The 21,143-nt window shown below is 50.4% G+C and overlaps 1 protein-coding gene across 17 annotated transcripts in view; it reads left to right on the top strand.

The window, feature by feature from the left end:
• The window catches only part of IQSEC1 (IQ motif and Sec7 domain ArfGEF 1), a 376,147-nt gene extending 363,014 nt beyond the window's left edge, over positions 1–13,133 (top strand). For 10 of the 17 annotated variants that reach the window (XM_072720184.1, XM_072720185.1, XM_072720191.1 and 7 more), the window contains 4 exons: positions 800–961; positions 1,713–1,889; positions 7,313–7,362; positions 8,671–13,133. In XM_072720184.1, the coding sequence (XP_072576285.1) occupies positions 800–961; positions 1,713–1,889; positions 7,313–7,362; positions 8,671–9,213 (932 nt within the window). In that variant the 3' untranslated portion in view covers positions 9,214–13,133. The remainder of the gene's footprint in view (positions 1–799; positions 962–1,712; positions 1,890–7,312; positions 7,363–8,670) is intronic. The other 7 variants (XM_072720193.1, XM_072720199.1, XM_072720202.1 and 4 more) reach the window with 3 other exon arrangements.
• The last annotated feature ends 8,010 nt before the right edge of the window (positions 13,134–21,143 follow it).

The following is a 21,143-nucleotide window of genomic DNA, read 5'->3' as shown; positions in this document are numbered from 1 at the left end:
GGTCTCGGACTGCACGCCCCTCTCCCCACTCGCTCGGTTGCTTGGTCTCATGTGGTTTGCTTCCTGCATTTAAGGAACATGTTCAAGCTTCCAAGTATTTGAGTTCCCAGCCTTGACTGAGGTCTGAGCCAAAGTGGGATTGGTGTCTGAGCCAAGAACCTGCAAACACCCAGTAGCTGATGCTTAATTCCCACTGAGGAGAGAGGTACTCCAGGGGACCAAAGCCACAGAGACCCTATAAGCTTAGAAGTGGCACCAGGCAGGTCTGTGCAGAATGCTGCTGCCCTCAGCATAGAGTGCATTGGGCATGGTGCGCCCATGACGTGTCCAAGGGAACTGAGGGTCTGGAGGCCATTTGGCAGAGAGCAGAGCTCAGTATACCTTCGGAATTGTCCAAGATGACCAGATAAAACTCCCCACCCGCACAGCACACCATTTCCGACTCCTCCTGGACTCCACCCCTGGCTACTCTCCAACCTTCAGGCAGTGACCAAGGACCTTGAATGGAACGGTCCAGGCTCCATGACCTCCAGGTCAAGGAAAAATGGGGTCCTTGGCCTCCACTCAGATCAGCCACATCTGTCTCCGACTTATAGGCAGGACAACACAGACCCAAGTTGGGAGATGAGGATTTCCCAGCAGTCCCTGTGGTCTGCTCTGTGGATGCTTTGCCTTCCTGGCTAGACACGTCTGCTGAGAGCCTGGTTCCCAGACTTCTTAATATTTTCTTGACCAGAAGAGAGATTGCAGAGATCACATAGGGACCCATGGATTCTTCTCTTCTCCTTCTCCTTTGCAGACTACCCCAATGGCATCCGGCTCACATCTGCTGTCCCCGGAGCCGACATCAAAGTGTTAATAAACTTTAATGCTCCCAATCCTCAAGACCGAAAGAAGTTCACCGATGACCTGCGGGAATCCATTGCAGAAGTGCAGGAGATGGAGAAGCACAGGATAGAGTGTAAGTGGCAGGCCCTGTGTACCAGAAGAGCCAGCAGCCCCAGCCTCTGTGGGTCCAGAGAGATGAGGTGCCCTGGCCTTGCCTGTCCTTCCCACAACCCTGTGACAGGACAGCCCACCTGCCTGGGCCAGAGGAGGTGGCCTCCCTGTGAGAGCCAGGGCTTCCAGCAGCCCAGGCCCATCCTGCTATGGGACCACATGGCATACCCTGCGAGGGCCCTGGTTTCCCAGCTGTCCCAGATAAAAGAGTTCCCAGGTTCTGGAGCTGAGCCCTTTGCACTTGGGTGTGGTTATTATTTGTGTTCCATATCAGGGCCCAACTGACTGAGAAGGTCACAGCCGAGCTCTTCCCCTGGGTTCCATCCAAGCTGGTTATAATCCTTTCCTCTCCTGGTTCCAGGCCTCACTCCCTGGAGACAGTGGCTGTGCCCACCTCTGGCCCCCATCCAGGGCAAGGCCAGGTTACCCCTTGCTCATCTCAGACACAGACCAGTCTCCCTTGTCAGCCCTCGAGCCTACAAAGCGATGGTGTTTCCTGCAGACCCAAGGCCCGCGCCTCTCCAGCCTCCCTTCCAGGGTTTCCTCCTGATTCCCTTTTGTGAAAGACAGCATTGATACCCCCTCTTTCCTAAGGCAGCCCATGCCAGGCAGATGGCAGCTGGGTGCGATGCCAAGCCTGCACGCAGGGCCCTGGTCCCTTGCCCACCCTGGGCCGTGCTCTGCTCACCGGCCCTTCACTCCATCTGTTTCAGCTGAGCTTGAGAAGCAGAAGGGCGTCGTGCGGCCCAGCATGTCCCAGTGCTCCAGCCTCAAAAAGGAGTCAGGCAACGGGACACTGAGCCGGGCCTGCCTGGACGACAGCTATGCAGGCGGTGAGGGCCTCAAGCGCAGCGCCCTCAGCAGCTCCTTGAGGGACCTCTCAGAAGCGGGTAAGAGCCGGGCCGGGCCTCCCTTTCTAGCCCAGCGCATGCAGGACTCAGACCGGGCAGCGGGGCACACGTCGTGTGACAGGAAGGCACGGTGGTGGCGGCCGGCGGCGGCCATCCCCAAACCGTAGTGACATCTGACCACTCAGAGCGGGTGTCCCCTGGAGGCCTAAGGAAGCAGGACCCACTCATTAAGGCAGAGCAGCCAGGAGGTTACCCCCACTCTCCCTTTCTTCTTCTAGGGGTTCCGTTTATTCTTTTATTTATTTTCTGGAAACTGCTCTCACACAGAGCGAGCCAGGCCCCGCTGATGGATGTGTCCCTTGTCCTCTGTGCTGCCGCGTCCCTGTGTTTTATGCTGATGAATGAAATAGAGTGAAGCCCTCTAAACTGTGTCTGGAAAACCCCTGTCCCGCTGTCCCTGGTCTTGCTTCCCTCATAGAGGTCTCCCTTCCTGGGGAACCCAGGCCTCCCCATCCAGCCCGGAGGCAGTGGCCACAGCTGCCCTGGGGTGTCAGGGGAAACCCCCAGAAGAACTGTGATTTTTGTTGCTGTTTCTTTGTTTCTGTGTGTGTTTATTTGCTGCCAGCCTCTTAACCCCCAAGCAAGCAGCATCTTTCAAGCCTCCCAGATTTCCCAGGGCAGGGGGTGCGCCTAGAGCATCAGGGAGCTTCTACGGGCAGCCCTCGCCCAGCCAGGTCCTCTGATCTGGGGCCAGCCGCCCCTGAGTGTTGCTCCGGCCTGCTTTGCCTGCAGTGCTGTCAGAGGAGCTGTGGAGTGACGTCCGCCTGCCTCCCACATCACATCCAACCAGGCAGCTTCTCCAGGGAGCAGGCTTGGGCTACAGTGGAACAGAGGTTGCAGGATGTTGGCACACAGAGGCACACAGCTATGCCAGCCCTGTAGGCCCTACCTGCCTTGAGGCCCTGGGTATCCCAGCTTTAGGAGCCTGATGAGAGGCCCTGGTTTGTTGGAGAAGACCCTCTCAGGCCGAGACCAGCACCCTCCCCTCCCAGGGGCTCACCCGCCCCACCCCACCCCACCCCAGACATCACCACGTGTGGCCACCTCTGGGCCCCACTACGAGAGCCTGCTCAGGACTCCATCCCATACCTGCCCTCCAGCAGTGCTGCCTCCCTTTGGCTTATTCATTTCCCAGAAATTTTTTCTCATTTTTTTTCGCTCTTTTTCTTCTTTTTTTTTTTAAGTTGGATTTTTTCCTTTGCTTTTTTGTCTTGTCATTTTTTTTTTCCATAGTAAAAATCAGAAATCCATTGCCCGCATGAGGGTTAATCCAGAGTTTCTCAACCCCAGCACTATTGACATCGAGTGCTGTGGGGGGCTGTTCTGCCCCCTGCAGTTTGTTTAGCAGCATCCCTGGCCTCTACCAATGACATGCCAGGAATACCTCCCCCGGTCAGTGATGTCTCCAGAAATTTCCAATTGTCCTCGGGGGGGGTCAAGGGGGACAGCAAAAAAAAAAATCACCCCTTGTTGGCAAAACTGACCCTGGTTGAGAACCACTGGTTTTCCCTATAGCTTGTTAAACCCAGCTAAACGTGACTGGACTGCTCTGGGCCTCTGCAGGCTGGGTGCTGGGGCCTCTGTTTGAGTTTGTGCAGTGAGGCAAGCGTTGGCCTCTCTGTTCCTTGATGTAGCACCTAGAGGGCTGAGGGGTCTTGTGCAGCCGCTCAGATAACAGTGGCTCTGTCAAAACCGAGGCTCCCAACATGGCCTCAATGGCCTTCATGGCCGAGCTCCTGGGAGTCAGATAGAGCCACATGCCCAGGCCCGTGGCCACAGGAGAGACAGAGCTCTGAGGTGTGGCTGCTTTCCATTTATTGTTACTGTTGCCATCATCATTTGGGCATTCTGAGCTCAGAAAAAGTCTAGGGATGGAGTCTTCCTGGGAGACAATGAAAAGAATCCCCAGGGAAGAAAGCCCCCTCTGCCCAGGAAGCTTGGTGGCCAAGGCAAGGGGTGTCTGAGAAAGCTCCACGGCCCCAGAATAGGAATGGGCCACCTGTGATCTCCAGAGGGAGACTGGCCAGGGTCGGCATCCATCCTGGAAGATGCTGGGCTCAGCGGCTGGAGATGGAATTCTATGCTCTGGACTGGGTCAGGGTACAGCTTTCCAGAGGAAGCGTCACTCCACCCAGTGTGGCCCTCACCAAGATAAGCTTGTGGAGAAGAGACCAGGCCTCAGGGCACCTTCTTCCCTCAGAAAAGCTAGCACTCAGTGGTTGGCATGTCACCATTCCAAGAGCAGCTGCCCTGGATCTGTGATCACACATCATTCCAGGAGACCACACATCTCAGACATTGACCTTGGAGACCCAAGAGACAGCTACAGTTTGGCGCACTAGGAGGCCTCCAGGAACCCTCCCCTGCCCCCCCCCCCCAGGATCCCCTGCTGTTCTGAGAGGTAGAGGGAGGGGTCCAAGCTGTGAGGCCTCTCCCAACACTCTCCATGTGGTCTTCCTTTGCCTGGGAACTGTGTTCGTTTCAGTGGCACCAAACGCCCTGCTGACCTGAGACCAAGGACCTGTAAGGACCAGGGACACAGGTGTGACTGGGCCTTATCCCCTGGCGCAGATCAGTCAAGTCATGGTGGACGCTAACCCTAAGCGCCCTACCTCCTCCTGCCCTTCCCGATCAAACTACTCTACACCAGTCTCCGGAGAGAGGATGTCTCCCAGAAGCCAATAGGACCCGCCTGCCCCTGTCATTGCTCCAGGTCTTAGCCAGAGACCTGCCATGTCCTGTACCAAGGCAGCCCTCTCAGGGGAGAGTTGGCAGCTCCTGCCACTGGCCAGTGTCCAAAGCAGCACCCACTCGGCCCCCAGCACTGTTAAGGGCCACAGAGTGAGACCCTGGGTCAAGAGAGCCCTTGCTGCCTCCTGTGCTGACCCTGAGAAGCAGGGGAAGGCTGTGAAGAGCCGTGCTGGGAGCCCTTTCTAGACATGGTTCCTGATCCTGCCCCTGGTTGGCCTGGCAGGGCCTGATCTGGATCTGGGAGAGGCACTGGATGAGGGCTCACCTGTGGCTAGTGCAAGATCCCCAGAGGGAGTGTACCGGGAGACAGAGCGCAGGTGAGGGATAGCCTGGATGCACGGGCAAGAGCCACCATTCTGGCATGCTTTACCTCCATTAGTATGTGGGGTGTGCCTGCGTGTGCACACCCAGACACGGGTCTGCAGTCAGCAGGTGCCTGTGAGAAGGGGCTCTGGGACTGGACTGCAGAGCGCTCCTATAGGGATACCCCACATCTCCTGCTGATTTGAGAAGTTGAAAAGATGAATTCTAAGAGACTTAACATCACTCAAAGACATCCAAGATAAAGCTGTCCTAAGTCGTGCCCACATGGGGCAGAGGGAGGAGCAAGAGGAGGGGAGTTTTGCTCCACTGGGAGAAGCAGGCCAGCCAGACAACACTGCTGGGCACTGGCAGGGGGTGGGGGCTGGAAGGATGGGGTGGGCAACTGGCCTTCCTCTGTCTCTGGCTTTCAGTCAAGGGAGTCCTCTAAACTGACTTTAAAACCCCAGAGACAGCAGAGACCTGACTATCAGCATTTCTGCATGGTGCCACGATCTCCTGAGTGTCTGGTGATCATGTCCAGCCCACTTGGAGGAAGGGGCATGCCCATTTTACAGATATTGAAACTGAGGTAAAGAATCAAAGGAGCAAAAAAAAAAAAAAAAAAAAAAAAAGAATCGAAGGAGCACCAGGTGGGGCCACCTCTCCAGCCAAAGAGCCTCCTCCTGCTCCATGAGACAAAAAGCAGGAAGGAAGAAGGTCAGCCCCTCTTCTCACACCAGCTGAAAGATATGTGACCTTCATTTTTCTTCCAGCTGGGAATAAGGGCCGGGTCCTGTTTGATTCTCCCTGGACCTCAGCAATTGGTGGAAAACAGTCTTGGCCTAATCTATGTGGCCCTGTCCTGAGCGAGCACTGAGGCCCTCTTACACGTGCCAGAGTCAAGCAAAGCTCCCAGCTGGACTCAGGTTTGGAGGTTGACAGGCAAAGCAAAGGGACCGGATGTTCCCGCACATCTGCTGTGGTATGTCCAGGATCAAGGCTCTATCCCAGGCACAGTCCAGTACATTCAGATGCCAGATGAGGCCTGAAGGACCCACAGACGATGCTCTCCACCCAGCACAGGGCTAGGGTGTAGGCCTCAGAGAGGCAGGTAGCAGGCTGCTAGGCTCGGCCCGGGTTCAGCTCAGAAGGCAGTGCAGCCAAGCTTCCGAGCCCCAGAGGTGAACAGGCAGACCTGGGTGTGAATCCTGCTTGCTGTGGGAACTGGGCCAGTCAGCCCACCAAGCAGAGTATGTGTCTCTTCCTTGGCATGGACACCTGTCCTGCACTGCTACGGGCTTGATACAGAGAACGACCGTGCTCGGCTCATGGCCAGGGCTGCCTGGATGGAAGCTTATAGGACGTCAAGTGGGAGGCCCCTTCTCTGTTCTCTCTTCCCATCTGCTTTCCTGAGAGCTGGTCAGAGACTGGCCCCCGAAGCTTGGGCACCCACCATTCCGGCCATCCGCGATGTCCTGCAGAAATCCATGGAGATGGCTTCTTGAGGGACTGTGGAGGCCAGCACTCACCCTGGGCATCCAGAACCTAGAAGAAGACACAGCTGTCCTCTCACATAGTCAATGTATATTGAGTGCCTACTGTGTGCCATGTGCTGGGGATATTAAAAAGCCATTGGTAGGGAGCACACACAGCCGAGGGAATGCTTATAGCATCCCGGGGGGGTGGTGCCCACAGAAGGGAAGCAGGACCCTGGGCCCTCTGACCCTGACCCTGGCCAGGGCACTGCACAAACCAAACAACAGTCTCCAGAGGCACCAGCACATTTGAGCTACCCAGGAGGAAAAGACAGGACGCCAAGTTGAGTCTCCTCCTAACCATCAACCCCACCCTGCCTGCGAGGGGGGAGATGTATATGTATGAATATGCATATACATACGTATATGAAATCCACGGACAGTCAGGGCTGTGCAGGACCACATTTTGTTTGTTTTGAGCCATCAGAGAAGCTGCCCCTGTCCCGTCGTCCCCCGTTGGCAGGTGGCTGGGCTAGCCCTACCTGTGCGAACGCCTCAGCCCACCTGGAGGCACCCCCTCCCCCCAACAGACTGCTAGTCTAGGAGAAGAGGTATAAAGCCGGGGCTTGTTGAAGGAGATTTTTTTTTTCTTTAAACCCCCACCCTCCCCTTTTTTTTTTTTTTTTTTTTTTTTTTTTTTTTTTTTTAATACTTGTTACTGCCCTGCCGCCGGCTTCCCTGCGGAGCCCGCCCTCCGACCCTCACCTGGGTCCGCGGTGGCACCGCGGCGGCGGCGCAGCGGCTCAGGGCCAGGCAGGCGGCGGCCCGGCCTCGTGTCCGTGTCTAACCTCTGGTATTGCATGTTCTGGGCAGGGAAGCGAGGGCGTCGCAGCAGTGCGGGATCGCTAGAGAGCAATGTGGAAGTAAGTAGGAAGCGCCTACGTCCAGCTGGCTGTCGTGTGTTGCCTCCCCAATCCTCGGTTTATATCTGTTGTCTTTTCCCCCCGTTTTTGTTTTGTTTTGCTCTCCCCCTTCGCCGCACAGAGGCGCAGACACGCCCGGCCCCCTGCCTGCCTCAGCCCGGTGCATGCCAGCTTCTCCCGCCTACATCGCCTGTGCCTCTCACCGCTTGTTGGGGCGGGGTCCGGGGGGGGTGGTTCTGGATGGATTCTGTGTTTTAGTTCCTGCTTAACCCTGCTCCCCCCACCGTGGCCCCGAGCATGGTTAACATCGGCTTCCTGGCACCCTCCACCCCTGCCGCCCCGGGGTCCCTACCTGCTGGTGCTGCTCCTGGGCGGGAGGCACCGCCGCCAGGCGCCCATGCACCCTCCACCTGTGCTGTCCGGGGTGGTTTTGCCAATCTCTTGACTTCCATGCTCCGCCATCCCCATCGCTTCCTTCCTGGAGTTTCGATTGCTGTGTGCCTGCAGTCAGGGCACCATGGACTTGCTTAGCTAGCTTGGGGGAGGAGAGCCGTGAGAGAAAGAAAACCTCAGTGTGGATTTCATGAGATTTCATTCATCTTCCAACCATCTCTATATATTACTGTTCACATCTTAACCTCAGCTTGCAGACCTTTTTGTTTCCTTCTTTTTCCTTGTTTGGTTTGCAGTAGGTAGCTGCAGTGAAATGCCTAGGCACCCCCCACCCACCCACCCAGGATGAGGTTCCCCAAGCCCCTCCTGTCCCTACCAGCAGCTTCCCGAAAGACCTCAGAGCCCACACAGGCAGAGCAGATGCCCTTGCACCCGCAGAGAGGATCCAGGAGAGCGTAGGGTGCAGTTTCAGCAGGAACGGGGTTCTTCATGCTCACCAGCCCACCCCACTCCACTCAGCACATGCCGCGCACAGGCACCCCCAGGCCAATCGTTCTGATCCGAAAGTTCAGACCGCCTTCTGTGTCAGGACGAGAGCAGAAGTCACACTTGTGCTGCTGCTGCTGCTGCTGCTGCTGCGACCAGATAGGAGGGTCCCTCATCCTGTGCCCCACCTCCCACTTCTCTCAGTGGAAAGCCACTTCTGGTCCCGGCGGCCCCCCCAGTAGCATGAGCAGAGGTGACGCTGACTCAGCCTCACCCAGCCCCGCCCTCTGCAGCCAGTGAGTTGAACTAAGGCTTAGCAGTCAGTGGGTGAACTTTTTACATTAAAAAAAAAAAAAAAAAAAAAAGAATCATTCTGACATAAGTACTTTAAGATCTTTTAATTTTGATTTCTATGAATTTCCTTTTTAGGGGTCCATCATTAGCAGTCCTCACATGCGCCGGAGAGCTACATCAACACGAGAGTGTCCATCTCGCCCACACCAGACTATGCCTAATTCATCCTCCCTCCTGGGCTCCTTATTTGGGAGTAAGAGAGGGAAGCCCCCTCCCCAGGCCCACCCGCCCTCAGCCGCTCCCCAGCTGCCCCCCCACCCACCAGGCCTGCCCCACCCACAGCACTCCATGGCCAGCCACCACCAGGGGCCTGTGGAGGGCCTGCCACAGGTGCATGGGCACCACACCCAGTACTGCCACATGCAGCAGAATCCGCCCCCCTACCACCACCACCACCACTACCACCCCCCCCAGCACATCCAGCATGCACACCAGTACCACCACGGTCCCCACGGGGGGCATCCACCCTACGGGGCCCACGTGCACAGCCACCCACCGCTGCCCTCGGCCCATGCCGGCCACCCGGGCCACGCAGCGCACCACCACGGGCAGCCCCCTGCCCCACCGCCCCCCACCAGCAGCAAGGCCAAACCCAGCGGCATCAGCACAATTGTGTAGACAGCCCGGGTGGGGTCCCAGACTCCCTGGACAACTGCACACCACACAGAGTCCTGCCCAGGGGCGGCCAGCCTCAGACCAGACCCAGGGCACTTCTGTTTCCATCTCTCCCCTCCGTTCCCCACGGCCTGGATGGAGCCCCCTGAGCCCATGGGGCTTGTGTTGTAGGGAACAGAGCTCCTGCTCTCACTTAGCATGGGCGTCCCGGGTTCCATCCACTTCAACCCCAGGGGTGGGCCTCGGCCACCATCAGCCTTGAAAACGGTGCCACTGGCCACGTAGATGTTGAACTGCCCCCCCAACCCCAAAGCAGCCCTCAGCTCTGCTCCCTAAATGTACACGCAGATGAAAACCCAGCCTAGGAAAAGAAGAAACGAGACACAAAAACCAGAGACAGAACAAAACAAAACAAAAACCCAAAACTTGCTGCATTTATTGCTCTTTTATTGACAATGGGCAAAAAATTAAGTAGACCTGATATGGTTGATGAAAATAACGTAAGTAAACTTTATATAATATAAATATATAAATATATAAATATATATATATATATACTGTATAGGTAGTATTTGTGTGTGAAAGGAGACGTCTCAGTCTGCAAAATTAGCAATATAGACTTTACAAGGAGCTCCACTTACCTGATAGGAAGACAGTACCTTACATGAATGTGTGAGAGAGTAAACCAAAAACGTAAATGCTAGGAACAAATTCAGATACTTCCATATTTTCATAAAAAGAAGAGAAGTCCCTCCAGGACTGGCTAAGATCTTTACACGATCATTACTAACTGTGCCAAGTAACATAGCATCTAACTGTTTAAAAAGTCCAATATTGCTTTGTATAAATCCTTATTTTATTAACAGAAAACTATCATAAGTAATCAGTATTATAACTGCTCTGTTATTTCAGGTAAGCAAATAGATAAAAATGCAGTAAACTCTACAGTAGCAACTCGGGACAACTAGTTAGGAACTGGTTGTCTGAGGATATTGGTTACACAGATTCTTAGACACTTTAATGGCTGCGATAACTGTGAATTTCCATGATCCATATTTCTTTTATATGCATATGATTTAATGCACACTCATTCTGAGCCCCTCCGAGGGGGGCACCCATCCACGGCAGAAGCGTTCATTTCCAACATGAAAACGGCCAGCTCCCATCCTCGTCTCCCCAACACCATAACTTACTCATCCTGTCTCCAACCGCAACAGGCACAAGCCCCTGAGCGAGTTCCCACCAGGAACTGCTCCGAACCCCAAGGCTGGTTCTAGCATGTAGCAACCCAGGGCGGTGTGTGTGTTTTCCATTTTGTTTTCTGAGCGGTAGCCGTGATCATCGTGATTCCATGTGGCCATGTGCTAGCACAACCCCCCGTGTCATCACCGTGGCCCCCGTGACCCCGGCTGACAAGTGCCGGCCCTCGCCAGCGAAGCACCCCCCCCCGCCCCCCCCGCTGCCTTCTCATGGTCCAGTTAGCTGCCAGGGCATCACATGACTCTCAGCTGTGCTCTTGTCGCTTCCGTGTTGTGGTGACACCATCCGCTGCCCCGGGGCCGGGCGCCTCACGCGTCCGGTTCTGTGACTGAGTCACCCACGGGCCGTACTTTGTAGTTTCAGCCTTTCGAGCCACTGCAGCCGCCTGTGCTGTGCTCCTAAGCCGTGGGACCCGAGGACTGCCCCACGGCCCCTGCCCCGGCGGAGAGCCCTTTCAGAAAGGGCGAAGCTAGTTGCAGGACTCTGCAGGCCCGGGGCTCCGCGCTCCGTGGACGGCGTGGCGCGCCGTGGCCAGATGGCGGCGAGAGACCGAGGGGAACCCACCTGGCGGGCGGCGGGGGTGGGGGCGGGGGGCCTGCCCGGTTCCCTCCCCACCCACCCCGTTGTCACATCATCCAGGCCACCATACCAGCAAATCTGCAAACCGAGCACTTTGTTAACCTCCACAGAGAGCAAATACAGCGATCTAGAGTTTAGCCTTTTTTTTTTTTTTTTGAAAGAAGTGTGACTTTAACCTGCCCACCTTTATCTTCCCATCGGTGTCGTGTTTCTCTCCCGGGCACCTGCCCTGCAGGAGAGAAGTGAAAAAGCACGGGTGTGTCTGATGTGGTCCAAGCCAGGCTGGTGGGAGGCTCCCCGCTTCCGCCAGCCGGTAAATTTCTTTGGTTTTCCCGGCAGAGTCAGGCTCCCCGAGGCATTCTCTGTCTTGCAGTTTAAAGGATGTTGTTGTTACCAGGATAAGCCAAATTGTACTGCATGCCATCTGGCGTCAGTCGTGCAAGGGCACACTCTATGTCTTGTGTATTTGCAAACTATATCAGTGTTACTGTTGACAAATAGTTGAAGTAAAGTGATAACATATGAAATATGTCGGCTTTTCTTCACCCTCTGTACCAATAGTAGAGTCTCACTGTAAACTCAAGGTTGTTCCAGAAAAGATAGGCTGTTTGGCACCAGATTGCCCTTTCCGAAGGGACAACTGCTCATGCAAAAGAACAGACGGCAAAGCCAATGGCAGGCAGTGGGGCTCTGTTCCCTGCCGTCCTTCGTGCCCCACAGACCACTTAGAACCCCCATCTCCAGAGCTGCCGTCTGTGTGTCCTGAAGCTTTGTCCCGCCGTCATGGGGCTGGGTCTAGCGAAAGGAGGTTTCTTGAACAAATTCTGTTTCTCCCCATGTTTCCAGCTTCACTGAGTGTGTGGGGCTCAGGTCAGTGAGGTTTCCTCATACTTTGTGTTAAATTTACAAACATCATGGGAGGGGTTTCCAGAAGGTACATTGTTCCATTAAGGGAGCTGGAGCCACACTGCCCAAATCTCATGTTTTGGGCACCAAAGGCTTCAAACCAATTGCTGTACCCCTCCCCCCCAACCCCTGTGTTGCTTTCATGGGACTGTTCTTTCTAAACCCCAGCCTGCCACAGTGTCACAGCTGTGGGGGCCTGTCGTCACCCCAAACCCCACCCCACCTCCCCTGACCCCTCCAGCCCCCCATAGGCAGCAGTAGGCTGAGCACCACAGGATGTCTGTGTCAGCCCTCACCACTGTCAGGACACACTTGCGACGCCTTCCTTAAGTCGCACAAATTGTGCCTAACAGTAATTTCTGACAGGAGTAGGAGACCCGTGAGGATGTGGCTGATAGCATCACAGAAATCTTTTCTGGGACAACAATTAAATCATGTATTTGTAATTTTTTTTTAAGTTTACAAATGAATTGTACAACAATGTAAAAATAAAGTTCATCCTAATATGATGTGCACATCTTGCTTAAAAATGTCTTCAGTCACCCAGTATAGAGCGATTTTTCCATCACGCGCTGCATGCAGCAGAAGCCTCTTGTTTTTTCTTCACAATGATCTGAAAAGACAGCAGATACTTAAACATGACCCTAGGTGTTGACTCAGCATTCCCTATAAAGCTGTGTCTCTACAGGTAAGCATGCATCTTACAGTTTCGTTGTAAACAATCATTACCCTTCCTGCCTGAAAACTGAGTAATTTTGTAAAGTGTCTTCAATAACAACAATAACCAAGGAAGAAGCTGGCGAAACCAATCGGTGTGAAGTGGGGGTGGGGGAGAGGGCCAGGCGGGAGGAGCTGTGTACCTCTTACCCGCGCTGCACACACGTTAGTGTAACTGTGGCCACATCGAGGTCTCGCGCCAGGACCCTTCTCCTCCTGGGAACTGTCGTTCACCTTCTAGTTGTTTTAAACAATTAGCATCAGGTCTTGAATGCAGACCGTGCAAAGACTTCCAAGAGATACCTCGCTCACGAGAGGCCCGGCACCCGCTGTGTAACTTTGGGCAGAAAAGGAGCGCTTTTGTTTTAATATGCATTCTGTTTGTGAGTAGTAACAGACTCTATTGATGTAAAACCATAGCTGTGATCATGTGGAGAAATCAAATAAATCCTTTAAAACTCTCGGGTTTTTACTTTCTCTGAAAAGTCCAGCTGTTTCCCTATTGAGCGGACACAGAGAGCGCTCCAGCTAACCACTTTGGCCTGTCCTTGTCATGACTGCTGGGGCCAGTAGCTCTCCTGGAAGACATGGGACTCGTTTTAATCGAGGGCGCTGATATTAGACTCAAAACTATATATCCCAGTGTCAGCTTAGATGGAAGGTTTCAAAGATATAATTTCTAGCAGCTTTCAATACATTTGAATGGTTCCATTGAGTTAGGAGCTGGCTCCTTTGGAGTGTTGAGGTGAACTGGGAATGCCATGGGGGGAGCAAGTCCCCAAATGATAGAGGAGAGATTATTTTATGAGGTCCAGGCAGACCATTTTCCCACTCGATGGTTAATGCGATGTGCAAAAACCAGGAAGGTGACTTCTGCTTCACCTGCGAAAACAAGATTGGCTTGTGTGATTTCTCCTTTTCTGGAACCAAATTCAGCTCCAGAGAATACGGCCTTGAAATTTCCACTTCATACCTTAAAATGAAGTATAACTGGTAGATCTAATTTGTGGAAAACAAGGTTAACTTTACTGACCACAGTTAGCTGTGGCCCACACCTCATAGAGAAGTGATTTGTGATCAAAAGATATTCTCAGACTTCTGCAACTGGATGGCCATCCCTTTTCCCGGCTACCCCAAGGCTCTTCGGGAGGTGAAGCCGGTTATTGAAATTCCCTGAAACACTTAGCTGCAGTTTTGTGTCTGATGCCACGATGCACACACGGGGCTGCACTCGCCAGCCACTTGGTGCAATGAGCTGCTAAGCTGGTGCTTGGAAGTGATGATTCTCTGGGGTTTGCATTTGTCTCCTGCACCAGACTATGAGCGCCTTGGGGATGAGGGCTGCACTTGATCCACTTCTCTGTGTCTGGAGACCAACACAGGACTGGTCTCGTCAAAATGCAAAATGAGCTGATGGTTGGAAGGGGGAATGGGAGGGCACAGCCAAGCTGTGGGCTGATCTTAGCGTGTGTAAATCACCACCATCAAAACTTTATGGAAGCCTGTTTGCTCAGCCCTTCACCACCCTGACGTGGAGAAGTCTAGCTGGAGACACACATGACACCGTCAGACTTCTGCAAGAGTGGTTCACACCGGCCGTTTCCAGCCCTCATTTTATTGAGCCTTGGGCAGCTTTCGGTACTGTTCACACACTCCTTGAATGACTGTTTCCTTCGTATCTTCCATCCCACTCTTCCTCTCCAGGGACACCCTCACATCCTCTTCACAGGCTAATGCTCCTCTGTAGAGCTGTGCAATGTTGGTTTGAGGACCAGACCAAGTCTCTTCCTTTACATCTGTCTCCAGGCCTACTGATGGCCAACCTTCTGTGTACCCACAGCTTCCAAATTTGAGTGACCAGCCCAGACCTCTCTTGTGAGCACTGTGTTCCCTTTGATCTTTCAATCATGCCCCCAACTTTTTACGTCTGCCACCAGCTTCGTGGTCTCAGACACACCTGAAACCAGGGGCCCTGCTGTGTCCCCTTTTTGGGCAGATGGCACCACCATTGAGTCACACAAACCAGAACTTAACTGTTCTTTTTTTTTTTTAAGTATTTGTTCATGAGAGACACTGAGAGAGAGGCAGAGACACAGGCAGAGGGAGAAGCAGGCTCCCTACAGGGAGCCCGACGTGGGACTCCATACCCAACCACAGGATCATAACCTGAGCCATAGGCAGATGCGCAACCGCTGAGCCTCCCAGGTATCCCCAGAACTTAACTGTTCTTTACATCTGTCCTTTCCCTTGACTTTCCAAGTCCATTCTGTCACCAAGCCCTTTAGATTTTGGCCTCCAACATGTGGAGTCCATCCCTTTCTGCACATCTCTCCCCTGGCCTAGAGCTCCCTGACTGGTCTCCCAGCTGCCATAACAGGCTCCCCCAAAACCCATTCTCCATGTGGCATCAGAGGAATCTTCTTACGGGGCAACCCACTTAAAGCCAAGTCAGTGGCTTCCTATTGTCCTTAGGATTAAAAAAATAAGAAGATCCTTAACGTGGCCTTCATGATCTGACCCCATAACCCTCACTTTCACCTTGCTCTCCAACCTTTCAGGTGCCCAGGCAAGCTGTGTTTCCTCCTGCCACTGGGCCTCCCCAACGGTGGAATGCTTTTCCTCCCATCTTTGTGTAGTTAGTTCCTACTTCATACAACAAACTAGTTGAGCCATTAGTCTCTCTGAGATGCATCCCTTGTAGCTGTATAGTCAATGGTGTGATCATTTTTGCGACTGCAGAAGTCACCAGGTCAGGACAGTGGTGGCTCTTGCACCCCGCTGTCATCTCCACACGCCGCACAAGCAGAACTGCCATGAATGTTTGTTAAATAAATAAACACCCTAGGACCAAAGATAGAACTTAGCGCTAAAATGCACAATGCAATTTAATGGCTCAATATGAGAGCAGAGATCTTAGGGAAGTTGCATGGGGCCAGGGTACTGGGGAGAGGCCAACCAGTACTACTGGCATTCCTCACTACTTCCAGGAGCACTTGGGACAGTAGTTGGAGGCTTTTACTTTGTGTTTTAGCTTTCACCAAATGTGTTTTAACATTTAGAGCATTTGGAGTGAATAGACTCGTACAAAGGGAAAATCCTCACCTATAATCCCACCACCCAAAAACAGTTATGACTATTAGGTCTACTTGCTTTCTCTTTTCTCTTCACACGTGTTCTTAGTTACCTGCTTCAGATCTTCTGTATATGTCCCAAAGTGTCTGTAAGTGTTCTTTGGTGCCCATCGTGAACAAATAGTTCACAAGCAACAACATGTAGGAAATGCCAGATTAGACAAAGCTAAGCTGGTTTTTTTACCACAGGACTTCTCAGAGCCTTTGAAAGGATGATGTGCATTGGGACTCTCTGAAATCTGTGCCGTGTTTCCCAAACTTACCTGAGCTGTGGAACTCTTGCACTCTACAGCATACGGTTTAGTAACCAGTCTGTATGTAAATTTTATTCTTTATTTCCCCTTAGTACAAAAGACTCAATGGTTTATAATGTCTGCGTAATGGCCCATCAGATGGATGTTCCATGATGTACTTGACACATAGAGAGTGTTATTTTAGTGAGCAAGGAACAGACAGAAGGACATCATAGAGTTCTGAGTGGATTTGGTGGTGCTGGTAAGGAGGTGAGCCCTGGAGAAGTTGGACACCCCTGAATCTAACTTTAGTGCCGTGTTCCTGGGATGAACATCAGCACCAGTTTGGTAACTCTGGGTAGCCTCGCATCAGCTGAGATGCCGCTCCAGTCAGTGTATTCAAGTCGGTGCTCACTTCCCAAGGGAGCCCATCCCACGTCTCCACACAGAGTGGGCTGTAATAAAGATTTATTGGCTGGCTCGTGGCAGGGATGTCATGGGGGCTAATTTCCCTCATTTCTAATGTGCAGCTTCATGCCTGTTGAGGCATTTCTAGGGGAATCTTTTCTTTGCTTCCTGTTATTTGTAACCATGTTCCACCCCCACCTCCGGTGTGCCCAGTGTCACTTCTCATCTCCCACGGGGTCAGTAGGAAAGAAACCATTCTAAAATAAAAAATGCCTGCGGGTCATCACGGCCACCTCAATTGGACTCTCTCCCCACATCCTTTAAGAACTGCGCAGGAAAAGAAAAAGTCACTCGTGGCTCAGACCAACAGTTTCCCAGGAATGAGCAAAAACCATGCATTCCAATGGAAGGTCAGTGGGAAACTAAGCATCTTCGACTAGCAGAACTGACATCAAGTCGCAGACCAGAACATAGGTCCGGGTGGAGTGCACGGAAAAGAGAGAATGATACGGTCCTAAGGGCAGTAGAAACCAGGAACATTGGGCCCTGGGTGGTTCAGTCGATTAAGCGTCTACCTGCGGCTCAGGTCATGATCTCAGGGTCCTGGGATCAAGCCCCCCCGTTGGGCTCCCTGACCGCGGGGAGTCTGCTCTTTCTCCTCTGCTGTTCCCACACTTGTGCTCATTCTCTCTCTCATTCTCTCTCTCTCTCTCTCTCTCTCTCAAATAAATGAATAAAAATCTTGAAAGAGAAAAACAGGTAACACCTAGGACTCATGCCGTAAGGAGAGAGACCCACCTTGCATGGACAAATGCTGAGAGGACAACTGAGACCTGGTAGGATCAAAAGGACAAGATATGGAAAGGCTTGGGGCCATAGGTGGCAGAAGGCACTGCTGGAGAAGAGGGGGCACCTTGGCCCTAGACTTCCCGTGGAGGCTTGGTGGTAAAGGGAAAGAAGGAGCTAAGACAAATAAGACGCTATCAAAAAATCCAATCCGGGGGCGCCTGGGTGGCTCAGTGGTTGAGTGTCTGTCTGCCTTTGGCTCAGGTCATGATCCCTGGATCCAGGGTGCTGGGATCGAGTCCCACATCAGGTTCTCCCTCTGCCTACATGAATAAATAAATAAAATATTTAAAAAATAATAATAATCCAATCCGAAGACAGACCTTAAAAAAAAGTATCTTATTAAAGGAAATGCAATTCAAACACAAAGTATCCATATAAAGTACTTTAAGAAGAAAAATGAGAAAACTTTTTAGCAAATAGAAATACACGATCTGGGCAAACAGGAGTAAAAGCCAAGAATTGTAACAACACTCCCATCATTAATTAGATACACTTAAGCAGTATCACATGAAGGAGGACAACAAATCGTAGCCTCACAAGCTCAGAATAAAAATGGACAAATAATATGTGCTATGGGAACTCAAGGAACTCAAGGAAAAGGTTGAAGAAAAATACCAACTTGGGATCCCTGGGTGGCGCAGCGGTTTGGCGCCTGCCTTTGGCCCAGGGCGCGATCCTGGAGACCCGGGATCGAATCCCACGTCAGGCTCCCGGTACATGGAGCCTGCTTCTCCCTCTGCCTGTGTCTCTGCCTCTCTCTCTCTCTCTCTCTCTCTCTCTCTGTATGACTACATAAATAAATATAAATAAATAAATAAATAAATAAATAAATAACAGAATTTAAAAAAAAAAAAGAAAAGAAAAGAAAAATACCAACTTATCCCGGTGCTCAAAGGAGAATATATATAACTGGAAGTATGGAAAAGAGACACAGGATGGAAATAACAGGACCTGAGAAAATGAAACTGCAGGAGGTGTTAGAAATCAAAGAGGAAGTATTAATGTAGCAGATGGAAAATGAGTAGTTAACACTCGTGTAATTGAAGTCCTTGAAGAAGAGAAACAAAACAATGAAACAGAACTAAGATTTAAAAAGAAAATGTTCTATAATAAAAGCTGAGCCTTCATCCTGGAAGATGCCATTGTGTCCCTGGGAAAAAAAGCAAACCCAGAATTTTCAACACTAAGATACCTATCCTGGTAAAATTGGTGAACTTTGAAGATAAAGAAGAAATTTGCTGGACCTGCAGGCAATAAAATCAGGTCAGATACAAAGAAAGGGGGAAAAAAAGATAACAAAGAAAGGAAAATCATATTGGTCTCAGGTTCCTCAAAATAACATGTAAATCAAGGTAACAGAGGAGCAGCATTTCTAAGAGACTTGAGGAAAGGCATGAAGCAAGGAATTTGTATCTAGCCAAGCTGACTTCCAGCTTTCCAGACAAGTACCTTCAAACTGGTTTTGAACATACAAGAGTGAATATACTACTTATGAGTCCTTCCTGAGGAATGTTTTAGGATAAACCATCCCCCCAAGAGATCTGACTGATTTGGGCAAAAGGACTGATGATGAGCACTGGATTTACTTAAATATAGATGGAAGACTAAAATATAATGGATAAGAATGGAAGGGTCCTGGGATCAAGCCCCATATCACTCTCTTTGCTCAGCAGGGAGTCTGCTTCTACTTCTCCCTCTGCCACTCCCCCCTGCTTGTGCACAATAAATAAATAAATAAATAAATAAATAAATAAATAAATAAATATTTTAATAAAAGAATCAAAAGAAATATCAAACTCAAAGAGAACAAAGTAAGCATAAAAAAGTAAATAATAGAAAAGTATTAGAAAATTAATAGAAAAATTAGTGAGTTAGAAAATAGAGAGATAAAAAGAAGAAGATAGAGAAAAAATAACACAGATTAGAAAGTTGGTTCTTACAGAATAAGCGAAGTTGGGACTCCCAGGTGGCTCAGTCGGTTAGGTATCTACCTTTGGCTTAGATCATGATCCCAGGGTCCTGGGATTGAGCCCCTCATTGGGCTCCCTGCTCAGGGGGAACCTTCTTCTCCCTCTCCCTCATTTGTGTTGTCTTTTGCTCTCTCTCTCAAATAAATAAAAATTTTTTTAAAAGACTAAGCAAAGTAGACAAATTGATAGTTGGCCAAGTCAAGATGGAAAGAAAGCACAAACACACAAAAGAAGAGGGAAGCAACTATTGAAGGAAATTTTTTGAAATTTTAATTCCAGTTTATTAGTATATAGTGTAATTAGTTCAGGTGCACAATATAGTGATTCAACAGTTTCGTATGTCACCCGCTCCTTATCACAAGTGCCCTCTTTAATCCCCATCACCTGTTTAACCCATCCCCCCACCCATCTCCCCTCTGGTGACCATCAATTTGTTCTCTGTAGTTAGAGTCTGTTTCTTGGCATATGAGTGAGATCATATGGTATTTGTCTTTTGCTGATTGACTTATTTCACTTAGTATTATACTCTCTAGTTCATCTACATTGTTGCAAATGGCAAGATTTCATTCTTTTATGGCTGAGTAATATTCCATTGTGTGTGTGTGTGTGTGTGTGTGTGTCATATCTTCTTATTAATTCATCTACTGATGGATACTTGGACTGCTTCCATAATTTGGCTATTGTAAATAATGCTGCTCTAAACAGAGGTGTGCATGTATCCCTTCAAACTAGTGTTTTCATATTCTTTGGATAAATACCCAGTAGTGTGATTACTGGATGACAGGGTAGCTCTATTAATTTTTTGAGAAATCTCCATACTGCCTTCTACAGTGGCTGCACCAGTTTGCATTCCCATCAACAGTACATACACAAGGGTTCCTTTATCCCACACCTTTGCCAACACTTGTTTCTTGAGTTTTTTATTTTAGCCATTCTGACAAGTGTGAGATAATATCTCATTGTGATTTTGACTTACATTTCCCTGATGATGAGTGTTGTTGAGCATCTTTTCATGTGTCTGTTGGCCATCTGGATGTCTCCTTTGGAGAAATGTCTGTTCATGTCTTCTGCCCATTTTTTAAGTTAGATTATTTGTTTTTTCCAGTAAGTTCTTCATGTATTTTGAATACTAACCCTTCATCGGATATGGCATTTGAAAATATCTTCTCGGGATCCCTGGGTGGCGCAGCGGTTTGGCGCCCGCCTTTGGCCCAGGGCGCGATCCTGGAGACCCGGGATCGAGTCCCACATTGGGCTCCCTGCATGGAGCCTGCTTCTCCCTCTGCCTGTGTCTCTGCCTCTCTCTCTCTCTGTGACTATCATAAATAAATAAAAGTTAAAAAATTATAAAAAATGAAAATATCTTCTCCTACCCAGTAGGTTTTCTTTTAGTTTTTTTGGTTGTTACATTTGCTGTGCAGAGGATTTTTATTTTGATGAAGTCCCAATAGTTCATTTTTGCTTTTTGCTTTCCCTTGCTTCAGGAGATATATCTAGAAAGATGTTATTATGGCCAATGTCAGAGACATTACTGCCTGTTCTTTCTTCTAGGATTTTTGTGGTTTCAGGTCTGACATTTAGGTCTCCATAATCCATTTTGAGTTTATTTTTGTGTATGGTATTTAAAAAATGGTCCAGTTTCACTCTTTTGCATGTAGCTGTCCAGTCTTCCCAGCACCATTTGTTGAAGAGACTATCTTTTTCCCATTCACATTGTTGCCTCCTTTGTCGAAGATTGACCATATAACTGTGGTTTTATTTCTGGGCTCTCTAATCTATTCCATTTATCTATGTGTCTGTTTTTGTACCAGTACCATACTGTTTTGATTACTGAAGGTTTGAAATATAACTTGAGGTCTGAAATTGTGATACCTCCAGTT

The sequence above is a fragment of the Vulpes vulpes genome, chromosome 9, assembly GCF_048418805.1.
Source record: "Vulpes vulpes isolate BD-2025 chromosome 9, VulVul3, whole genome shotgun sequence".
NCBI lineage: Eukaryota > Metazoa > Chordata > Mammalia > Carnivora > Canidae > Vulpes > Vulpes vulpes.
Note: the sequence above shows the minus strand (reverse complement) of the source record. Positions and strands in the feature narration are given on the sequence as shown.